The sequence below is a fragment of the Telmatherina bonti genome (genome assembly GCF_933228915.1).
Source record: "Telmatherina bonti genome assembly, chromosome: 13".
NCBI classification, from domain to species: domain Eukaryota; kingdom Metazoa; phylum Chordata; class Actinopteri; order Atheriniformes; family Telmatherinidae; genus Telmatherina; species Telmatherina bonti.
In genome coordinates, this window is record NC_136611.1 from 11,383,238 (window position 1) to 11,402,942 (window position 19,705).

General features: G+C 38.0%; 1 protein-coding gene across 1 annotated transcript in view; it reads right to left on the reverse strand.

Moving 5' to 3' along the window:
• The window catches only part of LOC306764356 (transmembrane protein 132C), a gene marked incomplete at both ends in the record, with an annotated part of 272,386 nt that overhangs the window by 187,914 nt on the left and 64,767 nt on the right, over positions 1 to 19,705 (reverse strand). Inside the window, 2 exons of the mRNA XM_079251499.1 lie at positions 1,647 to 2,224; positions 3,416 to 3,822. Coding sequence (XP_079107625.1) covers positions 1,647 to 2,224; positions 3,416 to 3,822 — 985 coding nt within the window. The remainder of the gene's footprint in view (positions 1 to 1,646; positions 2,225 to 3,415; positions 3,823 to 19,705) is intronic.

A 19,705-nucleotide genomic window follows, 5' to 3' on the forward strand; every position in this document is an offset into this window, starting at 1 on the left:
GGAAATGATGCTTTTTTAAGGGTTTTGGAATTAGCGGTCAATCTAGCGGTGTGATTTCATCATACAGTCGAGAGGTCTGTCCAGTCAGTCTAAGAGAGTGGGGTAGAGAATAAACTCATTTATGTAGAGGCATAAAGTACTGGGATAGCGACAGAAGTTAATAACCCTTAAGTATTTGATCAAAGCTTTATGATTCATAACTTTATGGGCCACTTTGTTACGCTTCTTATGCAAATTATGCTATCCATTAATGCTTACAAGTGTTATTTTGTGCCCCGGTTTCTTTTGATTACTTTGAACACTTTCAGTCATACAATTAATGCTTCATTGGCCTCATCTGCCAGCTCTGCTGCAGTTGTTAAAGTGTGACAAACTACACAATAGTTTATGAAGTCTCAGCTCCTCCCATCTTCAAATCAAATATTTTTTCTTGCTATGCTTAAATCTTATTTAATGCATTTTTGTCATTGTATGATTTACTTTGTACAACTCTAGAGGGAAAAAATGCATTTGACTTGGATTTAAAAGTGTCTTGGTGAAAGTTTGATATCCACTGGCAGTTTGTTCCACAATAAAAAAAAAAAAAAAAGGTTAATCAAAGTTCTTGAACTTTCTTATATTGCAAATCTAAAGTTTGACAATATTACTAAATATTATGCTATAAAACACATTGATGACGCTTTTTAATGTTAGTTCTTTTTTATAAGCATTATGAACAGTTATCTGTTAAACACATATTTGTTATCAATTGTTGACGTCATGAGCTAATTACATTAACACACAATAAATGTGCTACTGTTATGTGTAAGCAGCACGTTATAATGGCAAGGTATGCATGATCTAAAGCATATTCAGACTACATTCAGCCAACTTTACTGAGTTTTACATTTTCATGCATGTGAACTTGACAGTGAACAAAATCATAGAGAAATGCTAAAATGTTTTCAATGAGCTAACCTCCCAGGAGTGAATAGTTGAAGCTTCAGCCACGCTACGCTATCTCAGGGAAGTTTGCTGAATAGTGTGATGAATTTGCACATCTATCATTTGTCAACCTGAAATCCCTGAGATGTGTCAAATGATGAGGAGGAAAAGGGAAGAGATATGCAAACTTACTTCAGATCAGTGTTTGTGAACTGACTTTTACTCCGGGAGGAGGGGTAAAGGTCCACTATATAGTCTAAAAAAACATCCTGCATCTATCAAAACACATATAGCATGTCTTTTTAAAGTGCACCCAAGACCTATGAAGTGCACCGCTCTTTCATTCAAGGTAACCCAGGTCCTCGTATGTCATACTTCTTTAATTTTTTATTCTCCCTGATGTTTAGTTTGTCCCAAACACATTTCCCTCTCCCAGTTTTTATTTTCTGTTTTATATTGTATTGGATAAGTCATGAATATTCATCAAGTTGTTATTTGCATTGCTGGCTCCTGAAAGAGGCTGAGTACACAAAGGTGACAGCCATCAACCTCAGGAGGCGACAGAGTTGAGAGATGAGAGAGAAGAGCATGAATAGGAGGAAAGGAATAAGTAAACAGCAAAAGGAACCAGACAGACGGAAATTTATGAAGAAACAAAGAGACAGCAGAATCCAAAAGAAAATTGTGCCAACAAAATTGTAAATAAGTGATTATCTTCTTACCTCAGAGTAAACTGTTCCGTGCTTGAATCTGACTTCATGTAGATGCCAAATGCCACCGTTTTACCAAGTCGAACTGGGCTGGGTGGCACCAAAACCTCCACATTCTCATCTAGTTGCAATCTTTCTCCTTTGGGAGAAACTGGGCCCATGCTCATCTCCACAGAACCAGCTTTCAACATGTCCTGAAGACCTCCATCCTCCAAGGAGCCCCACTGTCCTCCGAGACCCAAGCCGAGACTTCCAAGAGGGCCAACGTTAGCAATCTGAGCTTTCCATGGCTCATTAACAATGGAGGGACATTCTTGACCTGCCCCTTCCACTGGTATAATGGTGTAATACACATCCACTGATGGAAGAGCTACTTCAAGAGGTCTTTTTCTCACTTGTGGTGGTGCAAACCAAGCTGGCGGAATCTCCAGACGGACAACGCAGAGGCCAGATGGTCCCATAAGACGGCAGCCGGCCGAGGGTGCTGCTTCACTGATGTCACGAACAGCCAAGGCTCTGACACATGGGAGGAGGGATGGAGGAGGTGGGTCAGGCTCGTCCCAGTGCCGGCCAGTCAAATAAAATAATACCTACAAAAAAAAAGCATACAAAAGATGGAAAATAGTATTTAGAAACTATATCAACCACTCTGCCCACTCTGGATTAATGTGTGTAGCTCCAAGATACTGCTTAAAGCAAGGGTGTCCCACTTCACTCGAGAGCCACAATCCTGCAGGTTTTTAAGAGTCTCCCTCATCCAACACACCTGATTCAAAATTAAATAGCTCGCCTCAAAAGCTTGTCTAGTTGTCAAGTTCTTTCCTGATCATGTTGACCTTTCACTCTAATTCAGGTTTGCAGGAAACAAGAGCTGCAGGTCAGATGCCTTCGAGGACCAACTTCGGACATCCCTGGCTTAATGGTTTTTTTTTTTGTTTGTTTTTTTTAAATCTAGTCAATGTGTTAATTGTTTCAGCTAACTCACAATCATGTCACCTTTTAGGACTTAAAGGAAGCAGCTGCTTTTGTCTAAGACATACAAAAGGGGTCTTTAAAAATGTTAATCTAATTGAAGAAAAATAAACTTCACTTGCCACATAAAAAACCAGATTAATTAAGCTCTTTATTTAAAAAAAAAAAAAAAATCAAGCAAATGATTCCAAAGTAGCTGACGATAATTTTACAATAAACAATATACTACCGAATAGAGAAGAATTTGCTTTACTTTAAATTTACTTTAAATTTACTTTATTTAGTTTAATTTACTTTAAAAAGTGATGTGTATGAAGCCTACAAACATGTTTTAAGGTCCCACAGTATGCAAAATTGGCTTTTGTCCCCATTGCTTGTATATGAGGGCCAAAAATGGGAAAATTCTGTCAGCTCTCTCACCTGTTTGCTCCAATTTTTATCAAATAAGTGCTCAAATAGTCGAGTCTGAGATTGTTCACTTGGTGATCTTACAAGGGAAGTAGGAATGCCCCCTAAAATCACTGAATGGATGCCAGTGGAAGTCACATCTAACTACATTTCTTGTTCATGATTACAAAATGTATACATTACTATCAGAACCACTTCACGCAGAGTAAAAAGAAAAAGTGACTCTGAGCACGATTACCAATTATAGCTTTAACGACCAAGGTTGAACTTGGAGTATTTCACTTTCAAAACAACATTCTTGGACCTCTGACATTCATTTGCCTTTAAAAAAAAATGGTAATGCTTTAATGTTGTAAAAACATCAGTTATTAAGTATTCTGACTAAAACATAAAAATTGTACCTGTATCCATGGTCTCATTGATCCCACTTTAGGCACCACTACTTGACCTTTAACCTTCCAGTTCAGCGTCACCTGATTGCTCAAGAGCAGCAGGTGTGGTGGAGGACCCTGAAGGAGCTCCACTGGGATTGGCTGCTCGATGCTCAGATTTCCATAACTGCAATTGACACTTGGCAGGGGTTGTGGGGCAGCAATGCCCGGTTCTAGCTGGTGGAGAAAAAACGGCTCAGTCCGTGATGACAGGCTGCCGTTTCGCATGACCTCCTGATTGGCTTCCCGCAGGAAGAAGGCGGAGTCTGTGCCACTTAACTGGCATTGGACAGGAAGGGATGTAGGGAGGGAGGAGGAGAAGCGAGGTTGGGAGGAGTCTGGTCCACCTCCTGCTGCTCCTGATGGGCTGTCAGACACTAAGGAGAGATAAATTATAAAAGAGAATATAGGGATACGGGGAAAGGAACGCAAAGGGGGGGAAACAAAAGGGGGAAACAAATAACATAAAGGGACAAAAGGGTGGAGAGAAAAAGAGAAGAGAGGAAATGAATTTTAATTCAATTTAATTTAAAAACAAGAAGTTGTGATATTTAAAGCATCACTCACAACTTTTATCTGAAAGTGTAAACCAGTTATTAGAATAAAACAAACGGCACATAAAACCCAGTGACCTGTGAAATGCATCTTTGATTTCTTCCACCGATGTAAACATATGCAAATATCTAGTAACATTTTTTTTTTCCTTTTACACAAATTCACACATGCATCACTACCCACTGACACAGATACAGGTCATACTACAAGGTGTTTCTGACATTTTCTCTTCATCAGGAAGATGAGAATAAACGTATTAGCTTCCAGTTACAGACATGACTGACTCAGCATCGCAGCTTACATTAATGCATTTTTTAAGCACCCCTTCAGAATGCATTACACCAGCATATATCAAAAATGAACAATACTGTTGCCCTTTAGCATATTATTTCCATATATTTACATCAAACTTTTTATTCATTCATTTATCAGACATTTCACAAACACTAGAAGTTTGAGGATTTCTTGGGAAGAGTCTTGTTTAGAGAGGATATTTGGTGCCAGTACTGTTGTAGAAGGAAAGCTAATCTTGAGCCAACATCAGTTTGGTTGGCTGGTACTGTATGGTGGAAGAAGCTAAACTGACCAATTAATTTAAGTTCCTTGAATATGAGTGTTGGCTTGATGCCAGCATCAACTAAAATGGATTATATTGTGATTTTGCAGAATTCCCAAAATGCCCAATGTATAAATATACTTTGATGATCAGCTTTTTTATAGGTTCTGATATGCACACACTGTTGCGAAAAAATGTTTTGCTTATGGCATATTGATGTCTGTTTTAGTTTCAGAAACATTTTTCTGGAAATGAAAAAGGAGAGTCTGTGGATTGTTTGCTCACTATGTTTGATATATTATTCTTATTACTATATTACTACTAAACAGTAACCCCTCATTTGAATAAATAGGCCACTATGTAAGGAATATTGTGGACATTTGGACAGAGCCCATATCAAGTTCTGCACAATGACCCATTTATTTGAGTCAGATGTGTTGAAGTATGGAAACATCTAATACCTGCAGTGACCCTGGAGGACTGGAGTAGAAGAGCTCTGATCTAAATCAATGTGACATGCATCTGTCTCAGTCTGCAGTCAGACCCACCAACCATGAGTAAGGGTCACAGTTTCTATTTGCAATACTTTTTTCACACTGACAATTTCAAAGGAGATACTACTGCATGCAATTCCAGTTCTAAAGTTTAGTCAGGAACTGAAAATAATAATTATGATTAATAAGAGTCATTTTAAAACTTCTTGCAGAGAAAGAAAGAAATTGGAGGAAATGTGTGTAAAAGCATTGAAGCAACAGAGTCTGTATGAACATAAGTTCCAAGCCTGATACAATAAAAGCCTTTTATGTTTTATATTTTGTTTGATGAAGGCTACATGTTGGAACATAGCAATCAGTCACGGTTTATGCATTTTGCATTTCTGCAACATGAAGTTAAACTTCTGGGAAGGTGTGTATCATACCGCAGGGAAACCACTGCTTAGGCTACAACTTATTGGAACATTGCTGTAACAGGACTCTGCTTTGTTTTTTCATTTATAAGCTTTAGGTTTCCCTGTATTAACCAGTGCAGCTAATGTTGACTACCTTCTTACCCAAGTTCTAAATCATAAGTTGACAGGATTTATTGCTTTGGTTTGATGTGTACAACCTTGGAGTTGGGACACTAAGGACCAAACACTCAGCTGGAGTTTTACTACCAAGAGTAAAAACTTAATCAGTACAAACCAAAGTTTAGAAAAGAAAAAGATCTTAATAACCTGTTAATGGGATCCCTGCCAAATATTTTCATGGTATGCATTTATTTTTGCAGATGACTGTATTAAAATATGTGTGGGAATATCCAACACAGACTATACATACTGCATACTGTTGATAGGAAAACGCTGTAAAATTGGGCTTAAAATACTGCATCTTCAAATGTGATGTGTAAACAAAGGGAAATGCAACTGAAGCCATATTGAAATAAAGAAAATGCACACATACTCTGTCGAGTTTTGCGTGGAAGTGTGTGCATGTGTGTAGTTTTGTGTCCTGGGGAAGCGGAGTGTGAAAATATAATGAGGGTGGGACAGCATAGCGCTGTCTGGGGCAAGTCATACCGAGGCGACTACACAAAAAAATAAAAGCAGAGAAATAAAGTGATACCTCAGTGTAAAATGAATAAGCAGGCTGGCTTGGTTATGGTGCGTGGGCACATAGGGATGTATTTAAAGCGAGAGAGACAAGCCGAGGGAACAGAAGACAGTGAGAGAGCAACAGAATAAAAGGAGAAGAGTGAGGCGGAGGAAGAGGGAAACAAAAAAAAAAAAGTGATGGAGAAAAAGAAGGTAAAATATCTGCAAAAATGCACACACAGACCAGAGTTTGGCTGACTGGAGATGCTGGCAAGTCTCTGTTACATAGGATGACTCCACATACTTTCACAAAAATGAGACCAACTTGTCTTCAGTTAGATCATTTGAAGTGATAAATGCAGCGCTTCAGTTTATAAGGGCTGAAAGGTTATACGGCTGCTGACAAGGCAAGATTTGTCGGGGGCACATGGAAAATAAAAATTGCAATGCTTCTTAAAAAAGTATGCTCAAGTTAAACATACAACATATCTAGTTAAATCTGTCCTGTAATAAGGCAGAATACAAAGGTAAAGTCATTTTGTGCCAAACTTGATGTAGTTTTCAGAAACCAGTGTTATGCAGTTGTATGCCAGCAGCACAGGTAGAAGGAGCTGCCTCATGTTGTGGAGTCTATTATCCTTAAAAGGTTTAGAGTCACGTGCAAAAAAACAAAAAGACTGCTGGAAATGTTGCTAGAGTGAATTTTCAGATGTGGCTTGAAATAATCATATGCTGCAGGTCATGTAGCTGAAACACATGAGCACATTAGCTTTAGCAAGCTTCAGGTTTTCCTTCCCCATTCTTTTTCATCATCATTATGGGTGTCCTTGAGGTGCCTGCATGTGTGTGTGTGTGTGTGTGTGTGTGTGTGTGTGTGTGTGTGTGTGTGTGTGTGTGTGTGTGTGTGTGTGTGTGTGTGTGTGTATGTGTGTCCACAGGAGTCTCATGAAGCATATGTCCTGATCCCGGACAGGGACCTTGAGCAGCTGACACACACATGCATGCACACACATGCAGAGCTTTCTCACGCAGGCAAAAGTTGACCCTTGAATGAAGCTGTTTGAATCGTAGAAGAGAAAACTACTTTAAAAAAAAAAAAAAAGAAAACATTTCCTCAGCGTTAGGTTAATCTTTCGTTTCCCTGAAGAAGGACAAATCTTGTCATAACAGGCAGACAAATCTCAGCTCAGTAGAAGGCGCTATACAACAAGTCAGCTGGCCCTCTGTCATCGTTACACTGGTATGCCTTTGGCTACCATTAAACTTGGCATGATCCAGATTCTCTGGCATCATTATTTTGGCAACCGCAAAACACAACAGGAGTCCATACCCACTGTGTTCTGCTGCACAGTGCGTCTGTGTGTCTGTGTCTGTGTGTGGATTTCTGAGGACTATAGTGTACACAAATGTGCATGCATTGATAAGTATGTGTATGCACATTGGGTTCAAATGCATTAATCTCCATACAGCCATGTAGGACATTAATGACTCAAAATATGGCATATAAACATGGGAGCACGCAAAAATTTGGACAAGAATAAAGCCAGATGTACAGAGATTTGACAAGGCCCATCTGTGTTCTTTCTTCCCCCCCAAAATGCCCAACTTGCTCTATTTCCAAGTACACACACACACACACACAGCCAGTAATCAAAACACAGTGGAGCGTGTAGGACAGGAAGAAAGAAAGCAAGAGAAAAGCCAGATGGGTATGAGTGAGAAAAGATACCAAGACTTGATAATGGTATCAGTTTGCTTGATATTGTGTTGGTTAAATATTGACTCAAATATTTGCATTTAATTAGAGACAAGTATGAACTCACACAAGCACAAACACACACACACACTTTTAGGGTAATGTTTTTTTTTGCCTGTCTTTTTTATGCCCTAAAACGTGTGTTAAGATGAATTTAGTGGAAGAAAAGGCACATCTGGAGCAACAAATCATTACACAAACAAATGCAAAAACACAAACTTGAACAAGTTCACACACATCACCACTTTGTTCATCACCGGTTTGACCAAAGCAGAATGTCTCAAAAATGCCTCTGAATGTTTTTCCCAGTTTCATGTTTCCGCTCATGTATGACAAACCCTAGTTTTCTCTTTCTTCTTCTGTTTCTACTGTTCCACCGAGTGCATGTGTTTGTTCCAGTATGGAATCTAATAGCCAGCATTTTGTTTACTTTACTGTTGAAGAAAGTATTCCATACATTTAAAGGTAAAGAAAAAAATCCTCAACTGCTTTTCTACACCTGTGAAATCTTGACGCACACTAAAATGTGCAGGTTTGATATGCTTGATGAAAAGCATCATAGCATCATTCGGCTTTTTGCCTCATTCAACGCAGACAGAGAACTGGGAAGGAAAAATCCATCACTAGAGAATTTTCTGAGAAGAATGAGCACCATTGATCACACAGATGGCAGACTATCTGAGAGAGCGAGATGAGGAGAGATCAGGAGAGAGGGACAGTTGCACAGATAGAGATGGTGTGAGTTATGGGTGAAAGAAGGGAAAACGTGGGGAGGAGACGTAAGAGGGTGAAAGAGGATGAAGAGGATGAAAGAGAGATGAGGTTTCTATTTCGGAGCGAGGCATTTATCACAAGCATGGAGTTTATTTTGGTGGTCTCTCTTTCTCTTGTTCTCCCAATAGTTCGCTTGCTGCCTGTCTCCATTGTTCTGCACGCTCTTCTCATTGGTGTTAATGAAACTTTATTTTGGGGAAACTCTTCATTTAAATGTCCTGGGGGGGTATTCTGCATTGTCTCCAATGCCCACTGGGATGGAGTTTCATCTCCCATGACCACTTGTAGGAAAACCACTGGTACAATCTGTGGGTTTCTTCACAGTACCACCAAATAGATGACAACACTTTCAAAAAAAAAAAAAAAAAAATTAGGCAGTTTTTAAAGATGGCAAATTCAGAATTTTGCATTGAAAAAGTCTCATGTTTTTAACAGTCATTGCTTAAGATGTGATAAAAAGACTGAAAACCATACAAATCACCCCCATTCCAAGGGTAGAAGATATGCATGGACAACTAACTCTGTTGAGAGTTAAAAAGTACAGGTACATCTCAGAAAATTTGAATATTTAAAAAAAAGATCTATATTTTTGTCACTCATTTCAGAATGTGAAACCTATATATTTTATAGATTCATTACACAAAGTGAAACATTTCAAATACCGAATCCTTGAAATGTTGATAATTGTGGCTTATAGATAATGAAAACCCAAAATGCAGTGTCTCAGGAAATTAGAATATTGTGAAAAACTTCAATCTTAGAAAGTCATGGTGTCACAACCTAATCAACTCAAAACACCTGCAAAGGTATCCTAAACCTTTAAATGGTCTCTCTGTCTGGGTCAGATGGCTACACAATCATGGAGAAGACTGCTGACTTGACAGATGTCCAGAAGATGATCACTGACCCTCCACAAGGTGGGAAAGCCATAAAAGGTCATTTCTAAAGAAGCTGGTTGTCCACAGAGTGCTGTATCCAAGCATATTAATAGAGAGTTGATTGGAAGGAAATGGTGCACCAGCAAAAGGCAGAACCGCAGCCTTGAGAGCATTGTCAAGAAACATCCATTCAAGAATCTGGGAGCTTCACAAGGAGTGGACTGAAGCTGGACTCAGCGCATCAAGAGACATTACACACAGATGAATCCTAGACATGAGATACAAATGTCCAATTCCTCGTGTCAAGCCACGCCTGAACCAGAGACAACGACAGAAGCATCTCACCTGGGCTAAGGAGAAAAGGGACTGGACTGTTGCTTAGATGAAAGCAAATTTTGCATTTCATTTGGAAATCAAGGTCCCAGAGTCTGGAGGAAGAGTGGAGAGGCACAGAATCCATGTTGCTTGAAGTCCAGTGTAATGTTTCCACAGTCAGTGTTGATTTGGGGAGCCATGTTATCTGCTGCTGTTGGTCCACTGTGTTTTCTGAAGTGCAAAGTCAACACAGCCATCTACCAGGAAATATTAGAGCACTTCATGCTTCCTTCTGTAGATGCCCTTTTTTTTCCCCAGCAGGACTTGGCACCTGCCTACACTGCCAAAGGTACCATAAGCTGCTTCAATGACCATGGTGTTATTGTGCTTGACTGGCCAAAAAACTCCCTTAATCTGAACCCCATAGAGAATCTGTGGGGTATTGTCGACGGAAAGATGAGAGACACAAGACCCAACCATGTAGATGACCTGAAGGCTGCTGTCAAAGCAACCTGTGCTTCCATTACATCTGAGCAGTGCCACACACTGATCAGTTCCATTGCCACGCCGCACTGATGCAGTAAGTCATGCAAAAGGAGGCCCAACCAAGTATTGAGTGCATGGAAATGAACATACTTTTCAGAAGCCTGACATTTCTGTTTAAAGAATCCTTTTTTTCATTGATCTTATGTAAAATTCTAATTTTCTGAGACACTGCATTTTGGGTTTTCAATATCTATTAGCCACAATCATCAAAATTTCAAGAACTAAATGTTTGAAATGCTTCAATATGCGTAATGAATCCATATAATAAATGGCTTTCACATTGTAAAATGAGTGACAAAAAATATTGAACTTTTTTTTAAAATATTCTAATTTTCTGATACCTACCTGTATGTATTGTAACTGGAGGATGCCACAAGGAGGCACATAAAATAATCTAGATGGAATAGAGTTGCCAAATGTGTAGGTCTTAAACAAAACAAAGCATGGCAACAATATAGAAGGTTAATATTTGGCTCATTTTATTTTATCACAGCAGAAAGAAATGACAGCTGTGGACGATACATGAAGCCCAACAAGAATGTCGTCTTTTAAACTTCCCATCTTTTGTTTTACCACTATCAACACTGTGACCTTACCTCCGGTTAAACTGGTCTCTACTCTGCACCTGCTGCTTACTTACATACCGCAGCTTGTCAACAGGTTGTATTCATTTCTGAAGACACTCACAAATGCATTCAAACAAATGCAACATATGATCATCAGCTGTGATAGTCACTGGAACATTAGTCATGCACTAACCGCCATGGCAGAGATTACCCTTACCTGGCCAATGAAAACAAGATTAGGTTTCTGGTAAAAGGTAGAGGTGAAATTTGGCAACACTTCAGACTGGAAGCGTCCGTTTACAGACACACCAAAACATTTGAATATTACTTGACTTCTTGAGTTATCAGGTTATTGAAGTGATCATGTAAACAGCTATATCTGATAACCTTTATCTGATTACGCTGCTGGTGTGGGTTGGCCACAATTCCAAGGCAGTAGTGTGTCTATCTATGCAGCTTACCACCACTAGTGTGTGACTTTGGAGCAAATGAATAATGCTTTAATTTGGGATCTTGCTTTGGGCATCTATATAAATCCAATCTATTATTATCATTTGTCCTTCTCTATTCTCTCAGTGCTTCCTGAACTCTGTCTACCCCTTGTGTACAAAGTCCTCATACTCCCACACACTCCAATACCACTTGTTGATTGATCCCCCCCCCTTCCTCGTCTGCAAAGAACCCGCCCATCTCCACCTTCCTCCCCCACTTGCTTGGACCCAATGTTCCCTCTTTCATATGCCATCATTCTTCTTTCTCTCAATTTCTTTTTGTACACCCAGTAATGTTATGTTTCTCTCCTCAGTAGGCCTTTACCCTCTCCGTTGCTCCCATTTGCTTGCCCATGTCATTGTCATTACATTTTCACAAAGGCAGATGTGATGGTCAGACAAGACGGTGTGTTGCAGGTAATCATGTTACATCGTTCATCTGCCCACATCAGTTAACTACACATTTGATTTTCATTGAGTTTGACCACTTTTACTGCACTCTCAAACAAATGTACTGCAGATATAACCGATGCATTATTCAGGCGATGGGTTTCATCTGAAAACTTAAAGTCCTTAAAGAAGTTCAGTATGCCTGTGCCACCATTCTTTCCAGTCCTACTATAAGTTCTCCTGCTGTCAAGTCCCCGTTTCAGTTATTCAATTTGTTCAAGATTTCCTTGCAACCATCCGCAGCTTCCCATCCAGGCTCTCCTTTAGGAGAAAGGGGTGAAATAAACTATTTGAACCATTGAGTGAAGGAAGAATACGATGGTTAGATGACTTTAGAAACCATGGCTGTGAATTTTGCAACTGTGATTCATAAGGGTGTGTGCATGGATGTGCTTGAGAGGGTCAATGCACCCACTCTCTTTGTATGTATGCTTGTGGCAGGAGACGCAGGGAAGTGTGAAGAGCAATTTCAAATGGCCACCCTGCAACAGAGAGAGACAGGCGCAAATAAAGGAAAGACCTCTCAGAGATGAAGTCGAGCAGCACAGACGGAAATGGAGAAGCACCGTGTAGGAAATCTTAAACTCTCAGCAGCTTACACAGGCACACACAATATCCAACAAACTGGATGCTGAGAATAATCTTGGACGCATGCTGGAAGTTTACTTGAGGTTTTTACATTTTTGGACCTGGAAACTTCAGCAAAGTTTCAGGATAATCTATAAAGAGCAATGAAATAATTATATTAACTCATTGACTGCAAAGGAGATCTGCGATAACAATGGCTGCCAGTCAATAAGTCAAAATTAAGAACGGATAGTTATTTGAGAAAATGTGGAAACACTGCATAATAAGCAGGCCAACGACTATTTAAAACTCGTGAGGTTGCAGTCAAAGTGGACAACAGGTACACCGATTCAGCAGGAGTTTGTGCTAAAATAACACTTTAATTTCAAAGGAATACTCTACATTGGCTGACAGCTGGCAGAACATTTACATAGTTAAAGGAAATTGCCTTTTAGAGATGTTTTATTAAATAATCACCCATATATTTTTTCTCCAATGGTAGAAATCAGTACTGATCAAAGACCTTTTCTGTTTTGAGCTCATTTTTTGTTTTCTTTTTCAAAACATTTTTGACTGCTGATACACGTCCGAATCAAGATTGTTCTTAAATCAGCCACATTGTCGACAGTTTTGCCGATAAGAGAGTTGAGTCATTTTCATTGTCTGTTTTATTCATTCATCAAGTTTCATTTTAAAAAAAAGAGGAAAATCATAAAAGAAAAAGCAGAATAAAAATGGAGAGGAAAAACTGCTCTGATTACTGGCAATTTTCCTTGTATGTGTCTTTTGTGTTCTTATTGAAAAGAATTATTCAATTATAATATGCTAAAAATGATTAAACCTTTTTACATGGGAGCAAAAAGAGTTATGAACAGAGATCTGAGGAAGAGCCTTTGTGTGAGTTGGGCCAGAATCTCCTGGTTGTGAATATGAGACTGGGATAAGTCTACTGGGCCTTGGTACCATTCAATTCTATACTTCAGTGATCCACAGCCGGTCAACCAATTTGTAAAAGCTGCTTATAAAAGGGCTAAAGAACTTGTAGCTTAAGCTGACTTAATGGAGCAACAGTAACAACGTAACTGCAGGGAGAGAAGAGAAGATCTCACAGGAGGGAGGAAGAAATGATGGAAAATACTTATGGTTTTGGAGGAGCTAGGTCAAGAGGAGGAAAAAAAATGAATGAGGAGGCAAAGTAAATGAGAAAAATGAAGGACAAGTATGATAGAGCCAGGGGTTGAGGACAAGAAAGTGACAAAGGTAGGAGAATGAAGATGAGTGCTGAGTGCAAATAAAAGAGGAGGACAAGAAAAAAAAGTTAATGGAGACAAATGTTGAACAGAGCCGAGGAAAAGAAAGTCTGGGACGAGACAGTGGAGGAATCCAAGAAGTCAGAATCAGAACACTGAGGGAAGTGAGAGAGAACATGAGTCATAAGCAGGCTTTTTTATTATTTCTGAGTGAGGGATGAAGAGGTGACACTATTGGTGGCCACAATTTGACCAGGAAGGCAACTTAAACTATCTAAAAAATGTATAGTCTTTAAAAAAAAAGGCGTTATAGTGGAGATGTTAGATTGTGATGTACGTGTGGTTTTGTTAGTGAGTTCAATTGCACTTAGGCCATTCAGATTACCTAAATTTATCAGTTATGTTACATACCGCTGCAGTGTGGAGCATTAGAGATCGACTATTTGATTGCATTCTATTGATTCCCACTTGAACAAAATTCCACCACTCCTTAAGGCTGTCACAGAGTTTTATACAAGAGGTTAAGGATTACTTAAATGTTGTGTTAACATGGATGCGTCTATGTTGCAAGAACAAAACAACTAAGTTCTCACAGTAAACTGAAATTATTTTAACGCGTTATTTAAAATAGAAAAAACAAATTAAGGTGAGCCAAAACCTTACAATTAAATTGTTTATTGCAAAAAGCCTTCATCAAACCTCTCCACGATACAGACATTTTTAAATACTTGTTGGATTTTTGAGTTCTGCACACTGAAGATTTAACTGCTGATGCACAATTTAACCTCTTTAATCTAAGTGAGGATTTGTGTAGAATTCTTTTAGTTATCTATTTTCCTGTGAGAGAAAATGAAAAAACAAGAGTACAGAATTTACTATGTAATCAACAGTCAATATAACAGAAAAAAAGGCATTCTTAAGCAAACTTGTGTCTTTGAAATAATTGTGTACTTGTGGTTCCATACTCACAGGTACAGCAACACAGTGTATAATAAGGGTTCAAAGGCTTTATCTATGTAAAATGAATATAGACTTTAGAGCTCGAACAGGATGACTGAAAAATATTTTAAAACCTGAAGTTGGGCATTAAGCCATTGAAATCAAAGTGGCCACATGGAAATAATGATGAACCTTTCATTCTAAATATCTATTGGACATTGTATTTTGTGAAATATGTTTTCTTGAGTGGGGCGTTTCTTGGAATTAGGCATGTTTTGGACTCTAGTTGGCATCATTGGAATCATACTTTTAGGACAATTTAGCTTCATGTTTAGAATCACTCTGAGCATTGGATGTATATTCTTCTATATCCATGTGAGCAATGCACACTACTAACCCGTTTTAATAACCATACAGAGTGAAATGGGAGGAACACATTCCATTTTAAAGTGAAAGTAAAACTTAAACACTCAAAATGACAATGTTAGGAGGCTAGCTTTCCTAAAAGACAATGACAAATGATCACAACAGTCATGTTCTCCTATATTACACTGCTGTCTTTGCTAAAGATGTCCTAGTCTATCAAGATGTTAACATTATCTGGCTTTGTCAGGAGGATAAAATAGTTGGACTACCGTGCTCTGTTTAAAAAAAAACAAAGAACATCACTGTTGGAAGGAATTAGCTTACGTGTCCAGCCGAAAGCTGCAACCAGTTTACAGTTTTAAGTTTCCTTTTCCTCATTAATTGTCTCCATACAGTAAATACTACACTGATGTAAACACTCGCTTCCTTCTTGTTACCATTTATTTTTCTTTGACTATTTATGACTCCCAGCAAGTTAAATTATCAATGGTCATCTTGATTTTCCCCCAAACGCACGGGAGCTGTGTTTCCTTTACAGGTTTTTGCTAAATGAAAACAATATTTGTAATATTTGGCAAACAATAATTGCAATGTTCAGGTGTTTCAAATAAACTGTGTTTCTATGAAACCATGTTTAGCGCATGAGTCTCATTCATATTTTCATTCATTTATTCATTATCTCTACCGATTGGTCCGATTAAGGGTACCGGGGGAACTTGAGCCTATCCCAGCAGTCTTTGGGTGTATATCCTGGACAGATTGCCAGTCCATCAGAGGACTGCATGAGCCTCGTTTCTCATAAAACTTCTTCAGCTGAATGAGATTTTATGAGAATTGTGACCTATGCGTTATTTTGAGGTTTTCTACTCAGTGCAGAAAATTTGCCACAGCTTTTCAAAGCCTTTTACCCCATCCTTTCCAGTGAATGCAATCCAGTGAGATATTAGCGTATGTGGTTTTATTTTTTCTTTGAATTTCTGAATACATTGATTGACAGCCTGAATATGAAGCAAAAATCAACATTCTCAAGTTTGAGAAATATCATTTTCAAATATCATCATTTCAAATATTCATTTGAAATGATATATATATATATCAATTTCCTAAGCGGCTTGTCACTATTATCTTGTCACTATTTTTTTTTTATATATTCTAAATATACATACACATACACATTTGGCTTTTGTTATCATAGTCTAACAAAACGAGACATTGTACTTTATTGGACTCCAGTGTGAAATCGTATCGTTCCATAGCATGATCTTGTAATCCCTCTCTAATCTGTTTACAACTCTAATCTGGTTAGGCTCATCTGATTAATGTTTAGAAGTTAATTACTGGAATCCGGTGCACATAATCTGATTGACTAATCAGAAGATTATTACACACTCGACAGTCGCCTTCCCCTACAGCTCTTTCTCATTTCGAAAGTCTTTATCAGCAACACGCTTCATCATCTCACTTATCTTTCATTTTGCTGGCATCTTTTCCTTGTGACTCTGTATTTGTTTTTTTTTTCCCCATTAGTCTCTTACAGTCTCAGATCACTCTGCTGTCTGTTTGTTATTCCTTCCCTGTCTTTTAACCATTGATTTTCACAGCAGCTACAAACATACATACACACTCGCTTAATTAAGTCTGACAAGAACAGGTATTTTATTGCCGCATCAGAAACAATTATGCACATGCAAACACACCCAAAACACTCACACCTCATCCAAACAGCCACTCAACTTCACTTTAACTTCTCTTGGATTGTATGTAACAATCTATTCTTGGGTTAAAGAAAAAAGTTGTAATGTTAATTGTGACCTTGTTCAACTCTGACATTTTGTAAGCATTTGTGCTCTGGGAGGGTGTCAGCTTGTATCAGTAACACTTGGTGTGTACACACTCACATATGCAAAGACACACACATCAGTAGCTGTGAAGTCTGTTATTTCACTTAATTTGCTGTTCTTTAATGTCATCACATTCAATTTTTAACCAGCATTAAGAACATGTTGAAAGTAAACGTCTACAACCTTCGCAAAAGTAATAACCAATCAATCTTTTTGGTTATTCTTTTCCATATTTGCAAACGTCAATGAATTTACATGCACAGACTTCAGTCTTAATAATTTCTTCCCTAAGGTCATCTATCAGACACACAGCTGTGCCAGTGTGTGAGTTCCTAATGCAGAGGTGTGAACTAACATGTTCCAGCCTGTCAAACTGCGATCCACTCCAGCTTCTCTTCTACCACACGCTAATGTCAAATTTGTAAAGTAATATCTTACTTTATGTTAATAATATAAGTTATGATAACTGTATTATCTAGATGGTTCATACTAGTTATCTGATTTGGAGCATAAACTTGTTAATATGCATGCACACAATTAAAATAATGGCTTTGAAGGGTTAAATTGTGATCATGTATTATATTATATATATAATATAATGGATGGAATGGATATATATATATATATATATATATATATATATATATATATATATATATATATATATCCATCCATTCAAAATCTTGAATTATCTCAAATGCTTTTTGTCTCACAGTTTTGCCCTTTGTTAGAACTCAGTAATAAAACCATGATGTTGCAACAAACCAAACAATTCAGAAATTATTCTCTGGGATGCAATTTGGTTTTCAGTGTGAACAGTTGCCTCTATGACAGTGTCAGCTATAAAATAGAAATAACGTAAAATACCATGTATAGCCTATTTACAAAATAAACCAATTTCCTCATCAGTTCGGCTATGAAATTAAATTTTTGTTCCATTTACACAGACTGATAAGACCAAGAGGTAAACTCTATTCAGATCTTAATGAGGATAACACATATTTCATGCTTAAAAAATAAAGATGTTCAATGGAAGATGACCAAATTTAAATGTTGTACCACCAAGTACAGCTTAGAGTGGTTCCATCACACAATAGGGCATTGTTGGTTTTTAAAATGTGATTGATTACCCCACTCAGTCAAGCTGGAAGTCTGTGAAAATTGGTTTACATATTGTGCTGACATGAACTGAAACCAAAGCCTCTCTGCAACAAAGACAAGAAGCATCCAATCAATCTACAACATTACAAAGTGGCTTAAACACCTGGCCACTTTTGCTAAACATTCTAATAAGATTAACAACTTCAATTTTAAGGTGGGTATATTCAGTTTCACTTAATAAAGGTCTAGTTAAAATAAAAACTTATGAAACTGTATATCCTTACTGATGTAAACACTATTGTCTTATTGAGTCTCAGCAATGAGACTGTTAAAACTGACCAATGAGCAACCACTTTGCCCTGTAACAAGCCATTACCTGTTTGTCAGGTCTTAATAATGAGTGCATGTTCATATTGCACTTTGTTGTATAATAAGTGGCAGTTGTATTACATCTTTGTTGTTTTTTGTGTTGCAGTCTTTATGTTGTAAGCAGTTAACAGCGTGCAACTGGTTAATCCCAGTTCACTGCTTGACAATACTCCCAACTGCCATCAACTGGTTACTTATTTACTCAAATTTGCATGAATCTCCATTCTAATTTTAAAAAGGGCTAATTTATCTTTTTAGTTACCTTTTAAAATTGCACCTTAAGCTTAATAAGCTCAATTCAATACACTATTTCACACAAAACCCTTTCCTTTAAGAGAGTTTGAGATCAACAAATTAAATTTGTAATTGCATTGATTGGAAACACATTACACACTTTGTTGTTATTCAAGTTCTGCACCAGATGTTGAAATGTGGCTGTAAATGACGACTCTGGCAGGCAGACAAATATCATTTAAAAGGTGGCGACTGTGTGGGAAGATGGAGTGTAAGTGGCTGGTTAGCCAGTGGCTGGCCGGCCTCTGTAGCCGGAGGGAATACACACGAGTTTCCTTTTAGAAAAGTGACAGATGTAAAGCGAGATCGATTGAGAACCAAGTGGTATGACGGAAGACAGTAGCATTCGGTTAGATGATGAATGGTGTTTTTCATGTCATTCAAAACGGATATTTCATTCTCTTTTGTTGTAGGTATGTGTGTGTTACTTATCAGCAGTCAGCACTGTACCTACAGTAGACAGCATTGTTAACTGGGAGAATCAAAGATTTGTGACCAACTTATTTCAGACCAGAGACAACAGATCAGGAAATTTTTGTCACACAAGTAAAATTTGATTGTCGTTCATAAATGTTTATTTGCATCAGTTACTCATACTCCAATCATGTCCCATCTTAAGAACTCTGTGCTGCAACATACTGTGGTGTGGCATGGAAAAGTTTCATGGACTGCATCTAAAATTATGCAGCACAAAAATCCACCATAAACATTTGCTTTGATTAATTAGCTCCCTGTGTCTTGCTTTCGGAAGTGGAAACTGTCAGACAAGAGAATTATTAAAGTTAAATTATGCCTGTTTATCTAGGAAGAAAAAGAGTTTTCTTTGAGAAGGGACTGCTATAACACACTTAAACACACCTAACCTCACACCAGGACAGAAGAACGTAATGAAGGCATGGGGCATTGCCTTTTATTACATTACTGTAAACCTGTCAATTAACCAATCACTGTCTGTCTCCATCTCCCAGTACTTATTTTGCTAAATCAGCCAAACCCGAATCATGCATATGTTGTACAAATTCACATGCGCTCATCACTCTATATTCTACCTCTACAGTCACCACTATTACCAT